At 48.8% G+C, this 13746-nt stretch overlaps 1 protein-coding gene and 1 non-coding gene across 2 annotated transcripts in view; both read right to left on the reverse strand.

Annotated features, from left to right (window-relative positions):
• Positions 1-509: 509 nt before the first annotated feature.
• TRNAK-UUU (transfer RNA lysine (anticodon UUU)) lies at positions 510-582 on the reverse strand. Its single transcript has one exon. It is a non-coding gene; the product is annotated as a tRNA-Lys (tRNA).
• A 7454-nt stretch (positions 583-8036) lies between these two features.
• The window catches only part of VANGL1 (VANGL planar cell polarity protein 1), a 46339-nt gene continuing 40629 nt past the window's right edge, over positions 8037-13746 (reverse strand). Inside the window, exons 6-8 of the mRNA XM_026483674.4 lie at positions 13278-13410; positions 12124-12358; positions 8037-8335 (exon numbers count right to left, since the gene is read on the reverse strand). Of these exons, the coding sequence (XP_026339459.1) occupies positions 8075-8335; positions 12124-12358; positions 13278-13410 (629 nt within the window). The 3' untranslated portion in view covers positions 8037-8074. The remainder of the gene's footprint in view (positions 8336-12123; positions 12359-13277; positions 13411-13746) is intronic.

Raw genomic sequence — 13746 nt, forward strand, 5'->3', positions numbered from 1 at the left:
GACCCGTTGACAGCAACAGGGCATTGCCCAGTCTCTGGAAGCTGGGGTACTGGCCGTTGCTATGCCATAGCCAGTGGGCCCCACCTCTGGCCCTGGGTGCACCGACAGTGACTTAATTGGTGCCATCCTGATACCCCTCACTCCACGTCCATAATCTGATAGTTTATCGTCTGGTCGTCTCAAAACTCTTCCAAAACCCTATAGCTGTATGAAGGGTAATGAATGAAAAAGAGAAGAGTCCTTGGCTTATGTCTGCAGTCAATTCGAATCTTTTCCCTAGCAGGGTTTGCTTGGGCAGATATAAATTTTGCCCATCTTGGTCGATGGCCCAGAGAAACAGAGCTTATCGATAATCTATACAATGAATATCTTCAAATCAATTGCTTTCTCTAGCCCCTGTCCATGGAATAGGTAAGAATTTGTGTGCTATCAGTACTCTATACAGATAAAAAATAGCTGAGTGTAGCAGAAGGCAAGTTCCAACATTTTTAAAAATTAAGTAGGTTCCATACCCAATGTGGGACTTGAACTCACGACCCTGAGATCAAAAGTCGCATGCTCTACCAACTGAGCCAGCCAGGTGCCCCCTACCCCCACCAACATTTCTTTGTCATATTATCAAGTTCCTTTTAAATAGACCTATTTTAAAATCCACCGATAATCAAAATTGAATTACCAAGCCACTCACCAAAACAATCCAATATTCACCCCCTCACAAATCCAGAGTCTGACACTTTTATTCCTCCTTACTCGACTCAAAGATCTTTATTCACTTGCCGATTTATTCAAAAGGCCGATTTCATCTTCATTTGTAGAGCCTAAGATTTTAAATTTCAGTAACCTATTCATTTAAAATATTCTCTTAAGCATAAAATGATTGCAACAGATCATTTTCGTTACAATGACAATCCACTTTCTGATTCAATCTATCATAATTATATTGGTTTTCATAGAAACTCGACAGACCTTTTTTTTTTTTTAAGATTTATTTATTTACTTGAGAGAGTGAGTGAGTGGGAGGGGCAGAGGGAGAGAGAATCTCAAGCAGACTCCCCACTGAACACAGAGCCCAATGCAGGTCTCAATCCCAGGACCCCGAGATCATGACCTGAGCTGAAACCAAGAGTTGGACGCTTAACCAACTGAGCCTCTCAGGTTGACAGGTTGTCTTTAAGAGGGGATGAAAATTATGTAAGAGTGAACACGCTCCCGAAAAAAGCAAACAACTTTTTCCATCGAAATAATCACATGAAAAAAAGAAGCAAAATACAATTTGGGATTTCAGTTTATTTTTCAAGTTGTACAGTATAAAAAAATGTAACATGTAAAATGTTTTACAGTTAATTGGGAAGGGGGACCCAAAGGGGGACCAAGTGACTTGGCTGCCAGGTACACCACGTCAGTTGTAAACGCTAACATTGTTACTGATGGACGTCACGATGAGAAGACATTTCATAGCCTACACCTTACGAACGTTCGTAAACGTGCTTGTGCAGATGGCTGCTGGTAGAATCATTCGTTTAGATGCTTGAAATGCTGCAACAGAGCCCACCACCCGCTTATGCCAGTAATCCTACATACATACTGACGGAGGAGAGACTGATGAGCAGAACTGCCCCTCCTGGTTACAAAGTGCAGTATTAACTACTAAGAAAGACCACAAAGACCTCTGGCCACATCTTTGCACGAACAGTGCTGACTCCATCAGAGAGAGACAGATGGTTTGTCGTGGAACTTTCGGGGTTCAAGACCCAGAAGTGAAAAGTTCTTTCAACACAAGAGCAATTGTCCAATGAACTTCTCTGAAGAAGACCTGATTTGGGCATCCCTGGCCTTCCCTCTGGCATCTTGGTTGAGGAACTGTCATTCACAAGGCGAGTTATGTCGACCACCCCAGTGAGCCAGTATCCACCCGTCCTCATTCTGGCTAGCGTCCTGTACTCTCCACAACAGTTGTGCTCAGAAACAACCGCTTGGAAATCACATTTGGCTAATGTCATAATTCAGGGGTCTTGGGAGACTGTGCTATATAACTAAAGCCTGCAGTGAATCCATTATAAAAATAAGGAATTACCAGCAACGTTCAAATTTTACGTTTCTTTTTCTTAAGAATGATGAACAACATTAAAAAAAAAGGAACGACATTAAGTGAACATTCCATTATTTCTATGACTGAGGGGCACTGGCAGATGAAAAGCCACTGCCGCCTCTTTCTACCTGGACCCTGGAATGGTGACAATGTGCAACAGTCTAAATTCCTTACGACGTGAGTTAAACTATTGTCACCCACAGACCAGCTGCCTGGGTCCCATGCGAATTCCCTGAGCAACAGTTGCTGGGCCTCAGAGATGAAGCTTTCCTAGGCTTTGGGCTTAACAACTCCTAAATGATCAGCTCCTTCAGAGCAAAAGCTCACGGTACAAGGGAAGGCCCCGATGAATATAAGCGAACACAAAACCAGACAACCATACATTCAAATATTTTTATGAAAATATTATTTCAGTGCCAAAAGAAGTGCCAAAGACACTCTTCAGATAGAAGTCTGGGCTTTGTCACATTTGTTCCCCAGGCTGAAGATGAGTAAGTACTTTTATCCCACTAAGACAACACACTGGTGTTTTCAAGCTGTGAGACATATAAATTGTAGATTCTTAGTGTCGTATTGGAAGTGACCTTTTCTTGTATTGCTTCAGATGTTAGAGATCTGTTGTTATACTGGGGAGACTCGAAAACAACCCATTAAAGAGATTTATTCTACAGGTGAAACAAAGCAGATTGGGTTATCTAAATAGAAACGGGAAAGGGCCTGGCAAGGGAGAGCCACCGAGTCCCCAGATTCTATTTTATCAGTTTTATCATGTCTGTTCTACGCTTTGAAAATTTTCCTGATTCCAAATGAGCAGCCATGCTGAGAAGCGAGTATCATCTTCGTGTTCCTGTGCTCTACAGAAAGTGAACAGCCCGGGAGAAAACGGCAGTTTGTGCACAACAGAACAAAACTTTAAAGACCTTGGAGGAGAGGAAAACCGTGTTTTCAGACTTCTGTTTTATGTCTATTCTGTTAAAACTCATGAGGGCAGTTGTGGGGGAAAACAGTGGGATGCAAGTGCTTGCTGAGAACACAAAGGTCAAGGAGGGAGGTCAGGGGACCCCAGTTCCAGACTTCTGGGGGCTGGGCCTGCAGGTGGTCCCTCTCGCCTGCTAACCAGGGTAATGGAGCACGAGCAAGAAGCTTCCTCCGCTCGGGAAGAGGCCAGGTTCACCCCTGCCCAGCTCCCTGCGCCCAAGGCCCGAGATGCCCGCCTGCCCTTGCCAGCAGGGGCGGGGCGGAGGGCCAGAGGGGCAAAAGCAAAGGATGGCCGCTGAGCCACAGCCCCTGGGTCTACCAGCAGATGTGGTGCTGGTGGGGCTGGTTTTCCTGGGGGAGAGCATTCTCAAGTTCTTTCAACTAGAAATCCCAAGAAATCTGCCAACGCAATGGAGAGGTTCCCCTGGGGCCACAGCTCTGGTGCAAAGTGGAAGGACAGAAGGGATCCCACCACCTCGCAGGATATCTCACCCCAGGTTCTGATTCCAGGTTAAGTGTCCTCACGTTCCAAAACACCAGATCATTTAGACCACACCTCAAGGTGCAGTGAGCAAGGGGCTGGAGTCGGACGTTAGATCTGAAATCCCGTTCGCTAGCCAGGAGACCCGGGACAAGTCCCTCCCTCTGTGACCATCTTCTTCCTCACCTGTTCCATTGAGAGAACCCTGCCTCAGAGGAGTTCACGTTCTAGAACTGCACCTAAACACACAACACCAGATAAACACGTGTTGGTACCCTTCTCTTCCTCATTTGACCGGAATACGTTTTGTCAGAAACATGACCTGAGAGCTAATGGTCTCAGCATCCCCTCGGTTAAAGTGCGAACAGCAACTTCGGCGTAGTGTCTGAGCTACCCGGGCTCACTACTGCACTGAATACCATGCAAGGACTGTGCTGTGGGCTTCAGAACAATTCATGTTTTATTTGTGATGGAATATGACCACAAGGTTACATAGTAAATTCACAGTAGTGATTTATTATTTTTTTTGTAACAAGATCCATAAAGCATAAATGCTACCCAGAAATACTTACATCACTTTACAATCGCAGGAAGGATCTCTGTTGGACGACTTAAATATTATGTTAACATTCTGTGCTACTTTTAGTCATCAGTCTTATTTTTTCTCTATGAAGCTCAATGTTTAAGTTATATGGAGAAATATACAGTAAGGCTTCCAGGGTAGTAAAGTTGGAGCAGTAATTATCACAGAGCTTGACCTTTCTCTGTTTCTTGCTGTTTTCACGTCATAGGGTCCTGATGGGCAAGAAAGAGTCTAATGGATTGCCTGCAGGACATCAAGCTTTCCAGAAGACTCTTCTAGGCTAAACCCATTTACTCCTGGGGAGAAGCCAGTGTAATGAAGGGAAAGGAATAAAGGAGCCAAGGGAGAAGTAAACCGGCTTTAGAGCAGCCTTCCAAAAGACGGGGGCCGTTAGGAAATCTCTCCAGCACAGGGCACACTCTGAAGACACTCATCCATACAAATACATGCACTAAGGTACCTGACATGACACCCACCAGCGACAGACGACACAGATGTTCGGACGGCTAGCATACAGACGTGCCGTCCATGTGGTAATTACACTCAGAGCCATGCACACAGATATGGAAACGCACACCCACCAACACGCATGCGTCCCCATTTAGGGAGCCTGACATCGCAGGACTCGGCCAGAGGGAGTGTGAACCGAGGACCTGATTCTCCTGGTTTCACAGAGTGACTAACACGTCCCCCGGTGGGGGTGGGGGTGGGGGTAGGGTCATGATGTCTGGCACCCCCCCCAGGCAGGGGGCTTGCCGCAGAGCTAGAGACCTATCTAAATACATGCGTGCAAAACGAAGAGAAGCCACCAAGTACGGTGAAACCTCATCTCCTTCCCCCCACACCAGCCCAGCCACCACCTCCCCACGGAAAAGGAGCTCCAACTCCAACAAGGAACCCCAGTGTGACGCGCGCATTCGCACAGACACCCCTCCGCAGGGGGGCCACCTACTCCCACGCACTTCTGTACAGAATTCGTCCTCTCTGTAGATTTGAAAGGGAAGGACATAGAGGGAGAAGGGGATGACGATAGCTGGGCAAAAACCTGCTCAAACATTTTCTCAAGGGCTTACCTTAGAGTGAACTTTAGGAAAAGTCCTATGAGCTCTGACTTCACGGATAATGCAAAGGATGGGTGAACTATAAAACAGGAAAGTTCCTTCCAACTCTAAGCATGCAGACGTTTTCACATTCAGTTCCTGGATGATGAAAAGTTATCATCCCCTTCAGAAGTAGACACGGAGGAACAATAGTTAGCCACTGGTTAAAACACCGCCAGGGGAGGGAATGATCTCAGGCCTGCGCTCGCTCGTCATTAGTCTCCTACTCCGAACATTTAACATTCACGTTTTAATAACTTGGGTTGAAAGTTATAGAAAATCTATAAACATTTAAGGCAAATGAAATCTTGCCTCCTCCACTGTGAAGTCTCACATATTTCACTAGCCCTAGGGCAGTCTACCCTCTTTTTAAAAAGAATGGCCTGTTGGTTCCAAGGACTGAAATAAAAACGCATCACGTTCGACTGGGTGATGCAGCTTTCTGAAACCTTAACTCTTTTTAATGCCATTTACACTGTTCCCACCGCACCAGTCACTCAAATTATTAAGATTTTGAAAGTGCAAAGGCTTTATACAAAGATCCTGCATTTTATTTTGTTATTCTTTCAAAAGGGACTCAATACAAAGTCAGTGTAAAAAAATCGATATCCAATTTAAAACTGAAACAATAATTTCAGAAAGTCTGACGTTCTCCTATGCAAAGACTGGGGAAGACAGAAGAGGGGAGAGAGAAAATAAATTCCTTATTTTAAACCTTTCTTCACCCTGCTGGGAATACAGGCACCAAAGCAATGACTCCATGTTAACCCCTTCTGGCCTGGCAACTTAAGACGGGGTGAGAGCACAGTATTTTAGAATGCAGATGAACAGTGTCGTCATGAACTCCATGCTCTGTGTATGACCTAGAGGAAGTACTGACAGCATCTCCAGCTGCTGGGCTCCTGATGCAGAAGCCTTAGTCTGGGGCATGACAACCGTGACCCAACCAGAGTCCCATACGCTTTCACCATCCCTTGCCCTATCTCCCCAAATATATTTCCTGAGAAAGACATCATCAGCATAAGGAATGTCCAGTTCAAAAACTAAGAAGAACAAAAGCACCATGGTTACATGGTATGTGTTTCCATCCACGGAACCACGTAGTCACAAATCTCATCTCGGCTCCACGCCATAAGGACTGGCTCCTCCTTTCTTCTGTTCCAACACATCTTTTCGAGCTGCAGGCTGTTGGTTCAAGAATGTTGTTTACTTTTGCAGGTACAGGTGTCTTACAAATGTCCAAAGCCCATTTTGATTTTAAAAAAAGATACATAAACACTGCACCACTTTTGGAATGCACAAACCAGGAAGGGTCCTCGCGAACGCGAAGAGCATTCTGACAGTGTCCTCCTTGTCTAAAGCGAGGTGATTGGCTACTCCCGATCCCTGGGAAAAGCAAGGCCAAATACTCTGTAAATGTTGGCCATGGATACAGGAAGGCAAACGGAGGCAGACAAGAGCTCCCCCACGGCAGGGTTCCGCGAGCACGCCTTGCCACCCCCCCCCCCCCCCCCCCCCCGCCCAGGATCCTAAGATCGGCTCCCTACCTTTCCTTTCCCCAGGCTCTGCTGCTTACCCATTCCCTCTCCCACTTCACAGTAACTACAAGGACTTCCAACACCGGCGCCAAAGCAGCCCCTTCCCTGGTAGCAAGCGGCAGAGGTCATGAGTTGCACAGTGATGGTGGTCAGAAATCGGGGCCGGACAGCAGCAGCTGTCACTGCAGTGGGCACTGTTTGGTCTCCCTTGGCAGGGCAGCTTGCCACGAAGCTTTGTGAGGACTTCTCTCCCCGGGAAACGGGAGGCTCCAAGCTGCACCTGCCAGTCCCTGAGTCGAGGTGTAAGTCCTCCCCCCCTGGTCCCTGCGAGCAGTGGGGAGGAGAACTGGGAGGGGGGGCGGCTCCTGCTGCAGCCTAAAAGGGACAGTCTGGCAGGCTTGCTGTCCCTGTGTTCGACCTGGTTGGCATCCCATGCTTCCCTACACGAACACTCCATGACACCCACAGGAGGCAGCGCTCAGAACCCGCGAGCACACAAGAGCGGGTCCTGGGCAGCTCTGCAGGCTGGGCTCGCTAGCCAGGGCCACCAGCCAGCCGGGGGTGTGGTGTGTGTGGGCGAGGGCAGAGGGAGGGAGACGCGTGCACCGTCACGGGGTCAAGAAGGGGCCCCCTGCTCAAACCTAGGGAAACGGGGTCAGAAACAGGACAAGTGGCTTTTCTCTTTGGGGAGAAAACAAGCTAAAATCATTCGGAGCTGTCAGCTGATAGTGCCCGTTTTTTGTGGTGACCTCTCTCAGCACAACCTAAGGCAACAAAGAACGAAGACGAAGGCAGGCCTGTCCGGAACGGGCCACGGCCCCGTGGGGGACGTGGTACTGGGCGTTCACAGACACAAGCATCTAGTGGACATGTCGCGTCTGGTTTCCCGACACAGAACGAAGACGCGTCCCCCTGGAGGTGGACGAGGGGGGTGGGCCGGAAGCAAGAGGACAGCGTGGCCCTGGACGGAAGGCGGGGGCTCGCTGCCGTCAGGCGAGGCTCCCAGGAACCACCGGCTCCGCTTTGGTTTATAGCTGTCACAGCAATGCCAGCGAACAGCTTCGAGAGACGTCCCATCCGCACAAGTCAGATGTCGTCCGTCGCTTTTCTCCAGGGCGGACACCCCCTGCTTCCTTCCAAGTAAAGTGCAGACGGTCGAAGGGTACTGGTCTTTCATCTGCCAGCTTCAGTCAGCGATGAAGAATAACAATAAAAAAGACGCCGCTCTGGCATACATATATATATCTCTCTATATATCTCTCTATTCTTTTCTTTTTTTGTAATAAAGCCACAAATATAAAACTTTCAAACCGATGTCTCAGACTGTAGGCGAAGGACAAATTTGTGAGATTTGGGGTCTATGAACTCTTCGGAGAGGACGATGAATGGAATTTTTTTCACATTGACCACGAGGCTGAAGTCCAAGCATTTCAGGACAAAAACGATTCCATCCCGCAATCCGTTGGTCACAGCCTCATCACTAACCAGTCTCCACTGCGTCGAGAGCCAGCGCTCCTTGTCATACTGCAGGGTGGGGCCCGCGCTGAGGTAACGTTCTAGAAAGGCCTGAAAAAGGAGGAGAGAAGCCATGAGAGAAGAAACACCCTGCGCCAAGGGCAGCAATGTCAGGGGAGTACCCACCTAATGAAAATGTTTCCCAACAAACCAAGACAGAGCCCACCTAATCAGGCTGCATGCCCATCAGACCCCCCCAATGGAGTCCTTGCTGGGGAGGGAAACCTCCTTGGACTTCCTCACTGCCCTCTGCCAACTTCCAACCAGAGGCGGGGCGGGTGGGGTGGCTGGCACCTCCATCAGCCCGGAGGCCATCTCTGAGGCACCAGCCCGGCCAAGGCATGGCCCCACGGCACAGGCCACCGCTTATACCTGTGCTAGGCCTGCCTGCCCCGCACCGAAAGCTCCTTGGGGCAAGGGCCGGGCACAGAGAGGCACTGGGGAACTGGAAGCTGAACAAGGAAAAGGATACACTTGCACACAAGCACAAAAAAGCACGCTCCGCCACTCACGGGCTGTGTGACCTTGGACAAGTCATTTGCCTTCCCGGTAAGTGGGGACAGTATAACAGCTCCTCACAGGGCCACAGTGAGGATGACATGGCTGCCTCTAACCGTCTAATGGCACAAGGTAAGCCCAACCAGTGTGGCAGTGGTGGTTTCCTGTGGGGTCAAGTGGGCACAGGGCAGGTCCGATGGATGCTGGAGTCCTCGTTCCCATCCCTCTCACGAGTCCCCTGCCCCAGGGGAGGCCTTGGACCCCCACCCACCCACCGGCATCCACATGTCCACATTGTTCCCCCTGGGCCTTCACTTCTCCTCAGACCACCCCCTGAAACACACCGCCTCCAAGTGCTTATAATCACCGGCCTGACACCCATGTGACATTTCCTTCCCTAACGATCGCTGTGGACTTGCGTGTCTGTGTCCCACACTGGTCTCTAGCCCCCTGGTGGGCAGGAACTATTTTTTAAATCTGAATTTCCAATGTGCCTGGACATAAGAGGATCTCAATGGCATGTGTATTAAATCAATAAATACTCTGATTTAGCTGTAAGAAGAGAGAAGAAAGAGGGAGCCAGTGATTCAGACAGGATATACTGGGATCTGTCACTCTGGCCCTAGACACAGGTCAAGGGCAGTTTCTACGTGGTATCCCCTTCCATCCACACCTCACTGCTGCTGACAACTACATCATTTCTGATCCGTAAGCATATATTCTAAGGCAGGAAGCAGAGCCAGGCCTAAACACATATAAAAACAGCTCTTATGAATCATAAGAAAAAGAAACAACTCAGCAATGAGAGAACTGAAATTAGTAAGATAATTTATAGGATAATCAATATTAATAGAAAACTAACATAACAAAAAGATAGTCTACCACATTAATAATTCATGAAATATGAATTCAAATAACAGATTTTTTTTTTTTTTTGCCTCTTATGTGGGCCATGAGTCAAAAGAAAAGATAACACCCAATACGCCAAGTGTGTGGGGGAAATAAACAGAATCGTATCCCAGAGGCAAAAGTGTAAAACAGTAACATCCTTTGGAAGGACAATGTGGCAGGATTTATACCTTTGATCTAGCTGTTCCTCTACCAGAAATTTCTCCTTTGGAAGTACTTGCACAGATGCACAAAGATGTATGTGAAAAACATACTCGCTGCAACACTGTTTAGACCAGGGGCTGGCAAACTTTTCTCTAACATAAATATTTTCAGCTTCACAAGCCACAGTCTGTCACGACTGCTCAACTCAGCCTGTGTAGAGAAAGCAGCCATAGATGACATGGAAATAAAAGGGTGTGGTTGTGTTCCAATAAAGCTTGATTAACAAAAACAGCCAAGCCCTGGTTTAAACGACTGGAAGATGTGAACCCAAATGTGCGCCCCACGCATCGGTTTCGAATCGTGGTGTTCAGGGGGATGGGGTGCAGCTATTAAAGAGAACGAATTAGATCTGTGTGACAGAGATGGGGAAGCACTGACAGGGAAAAACAGTGCAGAGAGAGTGCGTGTGTGTGTGTGTGTGTGTGTGTGTGTGGTATGAACTCCCATTTGCGGTTTGCTTTTTTTTTCCACTTCAGCTTTAAACACACACCACACGCCTCTGAAAACATACACGCCAACTCCTTATCACCAAGAACGGTTTAGGGGAGGAGAGTGGAAACTTCCTTTCCACATGATATTTTCCGTTTCCTTTTTTGTTTTTTTGTTTAAAGATTCATTTATTTATTTGAGAGGGAGAGAGAGAGTGCGTGCATGAGCATGGGGGAGAGGGGTGGAGGGAGAGAGAGAGAGAGAATCCCAAGCAGACTGTGCTGAGTGTGGAGCCTGACACGGGGCTCGATCCCATGACCCTGAGATCACGACCTGAGCCGAAAGCAAGGGTCAGACGCTTAACCGACTGAGCCACCCAGGCGTCCCCATTATATTTTTCTTTAAGGCCTGGATTTCTACACAAAGAAAGAGTATCAATTATTTTTAATTCAGAAAAGCCTACTTTTTTTAAACGAAATTGAAAGCAACCAGGAGACTAAAAGATCTTGAAGAAAGGAAAACAAGGCTTCTGTTCTACGTGGTACAGGCTATCACTTCGCACATACATACTGTACTCATGGACAACACGCTGCTCATACTTGTTTGCATTCTCTTTTTGTAACTTAATATTCTAATGAAGATTCTTCTATGTTTAATAGGTGATATACCATAATTTGTAAGCCACTGTTCTGTTTTTAAGTTACGTCCAGTTTGGAGTTACTCCAGATGACTCTGCAAATACCACCTTCGTTACATCTGTGCGTGTACCGGATTGTGGGGAGTACTTATTCTAGGAGAGGGATTAATGAGTGAAAGCATACGGAAACCCTGACGGATTCTCACTGAATATTTCTGTACTGCTTTCCTCAGGGGTGTTACTGGTGATGACACAACCCTATGCCGTCCACGTACAGGGCAACGCATGAACGTGAGTCCTTATCACAAAAGCCACTCCACGTGCACTACAGGTCAAGCTCATTTACTCTCCACCGCGTGACTGACATGTCACGTTGCCATCCTGAATATAATGTTCACGCCACAACCCTATCAGGTAGATGCTCCTATTATCCCCATTTTATAAAAGAGGAAACAAATGTAGAGTGACTCCGACAACGTCACAACCCCATCAGTTGGCAGAGCCAGGCTTTGAACGCCCTCTGTCTGATGACAGGTGATTTGCTAACCCTCACTCTAGTCTGCTGCCTCGGCCCCACCCCTCTCTTCGCTACCCGGCTGTTTCCCGCAACATCCCTAAATGTGTGCTCCTATTGGAATTCAAGAGACCATTCAAGTAAAAGTAACTCCACGACGTCCAAAATGCCCAACAGAGTGATGGCACCCTTTCCACCAACAAGAACAGCCATTTATTTAGCCCTTCCCATACGACAGGCACCGTTTTAAGCACGTCACATAGCTATCTCTTTTTGTTCCCACAACAACCCAATGAGGTAGGTATTACAACCGAGCCCTAATTTACAGGGTTAGGAAACTGAGGCAGAGAGCCCTTAAATGACCTGCCCAAGGTGAGCAGCTCGTTGCGGGCGGAGCCAGGTCGGAAGGCGTCTGCGTGGCCGCAGAGGGCCCCTAGCCGCTACCTCTACTGTCTCTCGCTGAAAAGTCTTTCCTCTGCTTGAATCTGCAGGCTGTCAAAAGGCCGTTTAAAAAAACAACTGCACCAAAATACTACAGAGTAAGTGGGGACCGGTAAGCCTCATGAGTCGGGGCTCGCGAGGGGCCTTTGATTCCACCGCTCCTGGGCACGCCGCGAACAGGACGTGCCAGCTCGTGCCAAGCCGCACCTTGGGGGTCATGCTGTTGGTGATGCAGAAGGCCAGGTGCTGTAGGATGCTTTCCATGCTGTGGTAGTGCTGCTGCCGAGTGGCCCGCAGGTACTTCTGCAGAGCCCGGGCCATGGAGGGGAAGATGGCCTGGGCCGCCTCCCGCGGGTCCATCACCTCGCCCGGGGCCTTCTGCTGCTCTTCGGCCTGCAGACGCTGGATGTGGATGAAGGCCTCCTCCACCGCAACCACCAGCCTGGGGGCGGGGGGCAACGAGACGGTCATTAGGATGGTGTGTGCTGCAAGGCTGGACAATGGAGTGGTCACCCAGGGCCCGGAAGGCCTCCCGGCCACCTCTGTGTCCCAGCCTGCCACCAGCTCACCCAAGGCTCACCTCCGTAGCAGTCACTCCAGATGGTGGAGAGGGGAGGAAGGGAGAAAGGAAGGCAGGGGGCGACAGGGGTGAGGGAAGGAGCCCTGGGACGAGGGAAGGAGCCCTGGGACTAGGAGATGGACTGCTGTCCTCAATTCCACCACTAAGGAGCTTGGGGGACTCACTTCAGTCCTTCCATCTCTACCATGAAGGGTTAGATGAAAAGAGCTCAAAGATTTCTCAAAATCTGGCCACAAAGGGCTCTGCATGCCCTGAGAGGGGGCTGGTGACAGGGAAGCGGCATTGCCAGGAAGCAGAGCTGTATCCCCCTAGATCCCGCCACCCACACCAGCAGCCCCTGGGAAAAAGGAAGGAAGAAGTCCAGCACTGTCCACTTCAGTTAACATGATCAGAACCTGAGAGCTAGCAAGGGCCTGGGGGGGGACTAGGGAGTCCCTCAAAGCGTGGGCTGTGGGCCAACAGCTTTCGCATCAGCTGGGAAGTTGGAAGACACGCAAATTCTGAGGCCCAGCTCCAGCCCCACTGAACAGTGAGTAAGTCACTTTGGCAGGTGGGGCCCAGAACCTCAGATCTGTGCTTTAATAAGCCCTTCTGGTCACGCTGGCGCATGCGAAACAATGGGTCAAGATACACTCCTAAAGCTTGAGTGGCTCACGTTTATACACTGAGATTTCATTCTAGCAGTAAAAAAAAAAAAAAAAAAAAAGAAAGAAAAAAAGAAAAAAAGAAAACGTCTGCTATGACAGGGTGTTAGTGTCGGGGGCGGGCGGGGGCAACAGACCTTGCTCTCCGTTTCTTCACGCGCCGCTCGTGCTCTGCCTCTTCATAATACAACTCGTTGTGGCTTGAGTCTCTGCGCCGAGCAGCTGCAGCGATCATGGCCCGGGACTGACCAGTGGCATTGTTACTGGGGCCTTCGGGGAAGGACAGTGGAGGAAGAACAGTTTTAATGCCATGGGGCTGTAAAACAGAGCAGGAAACGAGTACCATGATCTGTCAATACTGTCCACCCACCCGCTGAGAAGCACATCCACAGATCTCAAAAGAAATTTCCAGAAGGGTGAACACTACTCCTGCCTCACATTCACTATGCTCAGGAGAGGAAGGAAATCTCCCCAAACCCAATCTGATCAGTGGAAATGGAAAAAAGAGCTCAGAAGGAGATGAAGAATGTCAGACAATGAAAATGTTGGCCAAAAATAACACACAAGAGAATGCTGAAGATGTTACTCACCATCTGTTATGTAAAG

Source organism: Ursus arctos, unplaced genomic scaffold (assembly GCF_023065955.2).
Source record: "Ursus arctos isolate Adak ecotype North America unplaced genomic scaffold, UrsArc2.0 scaffold_12, whole genome shotgun sequence".
Lineage (NCBI taxonomy): Eukaryota > Metazoa > Chordata > Mammalia > Carnivora > Ursidae > Ursus > Ursus arctos.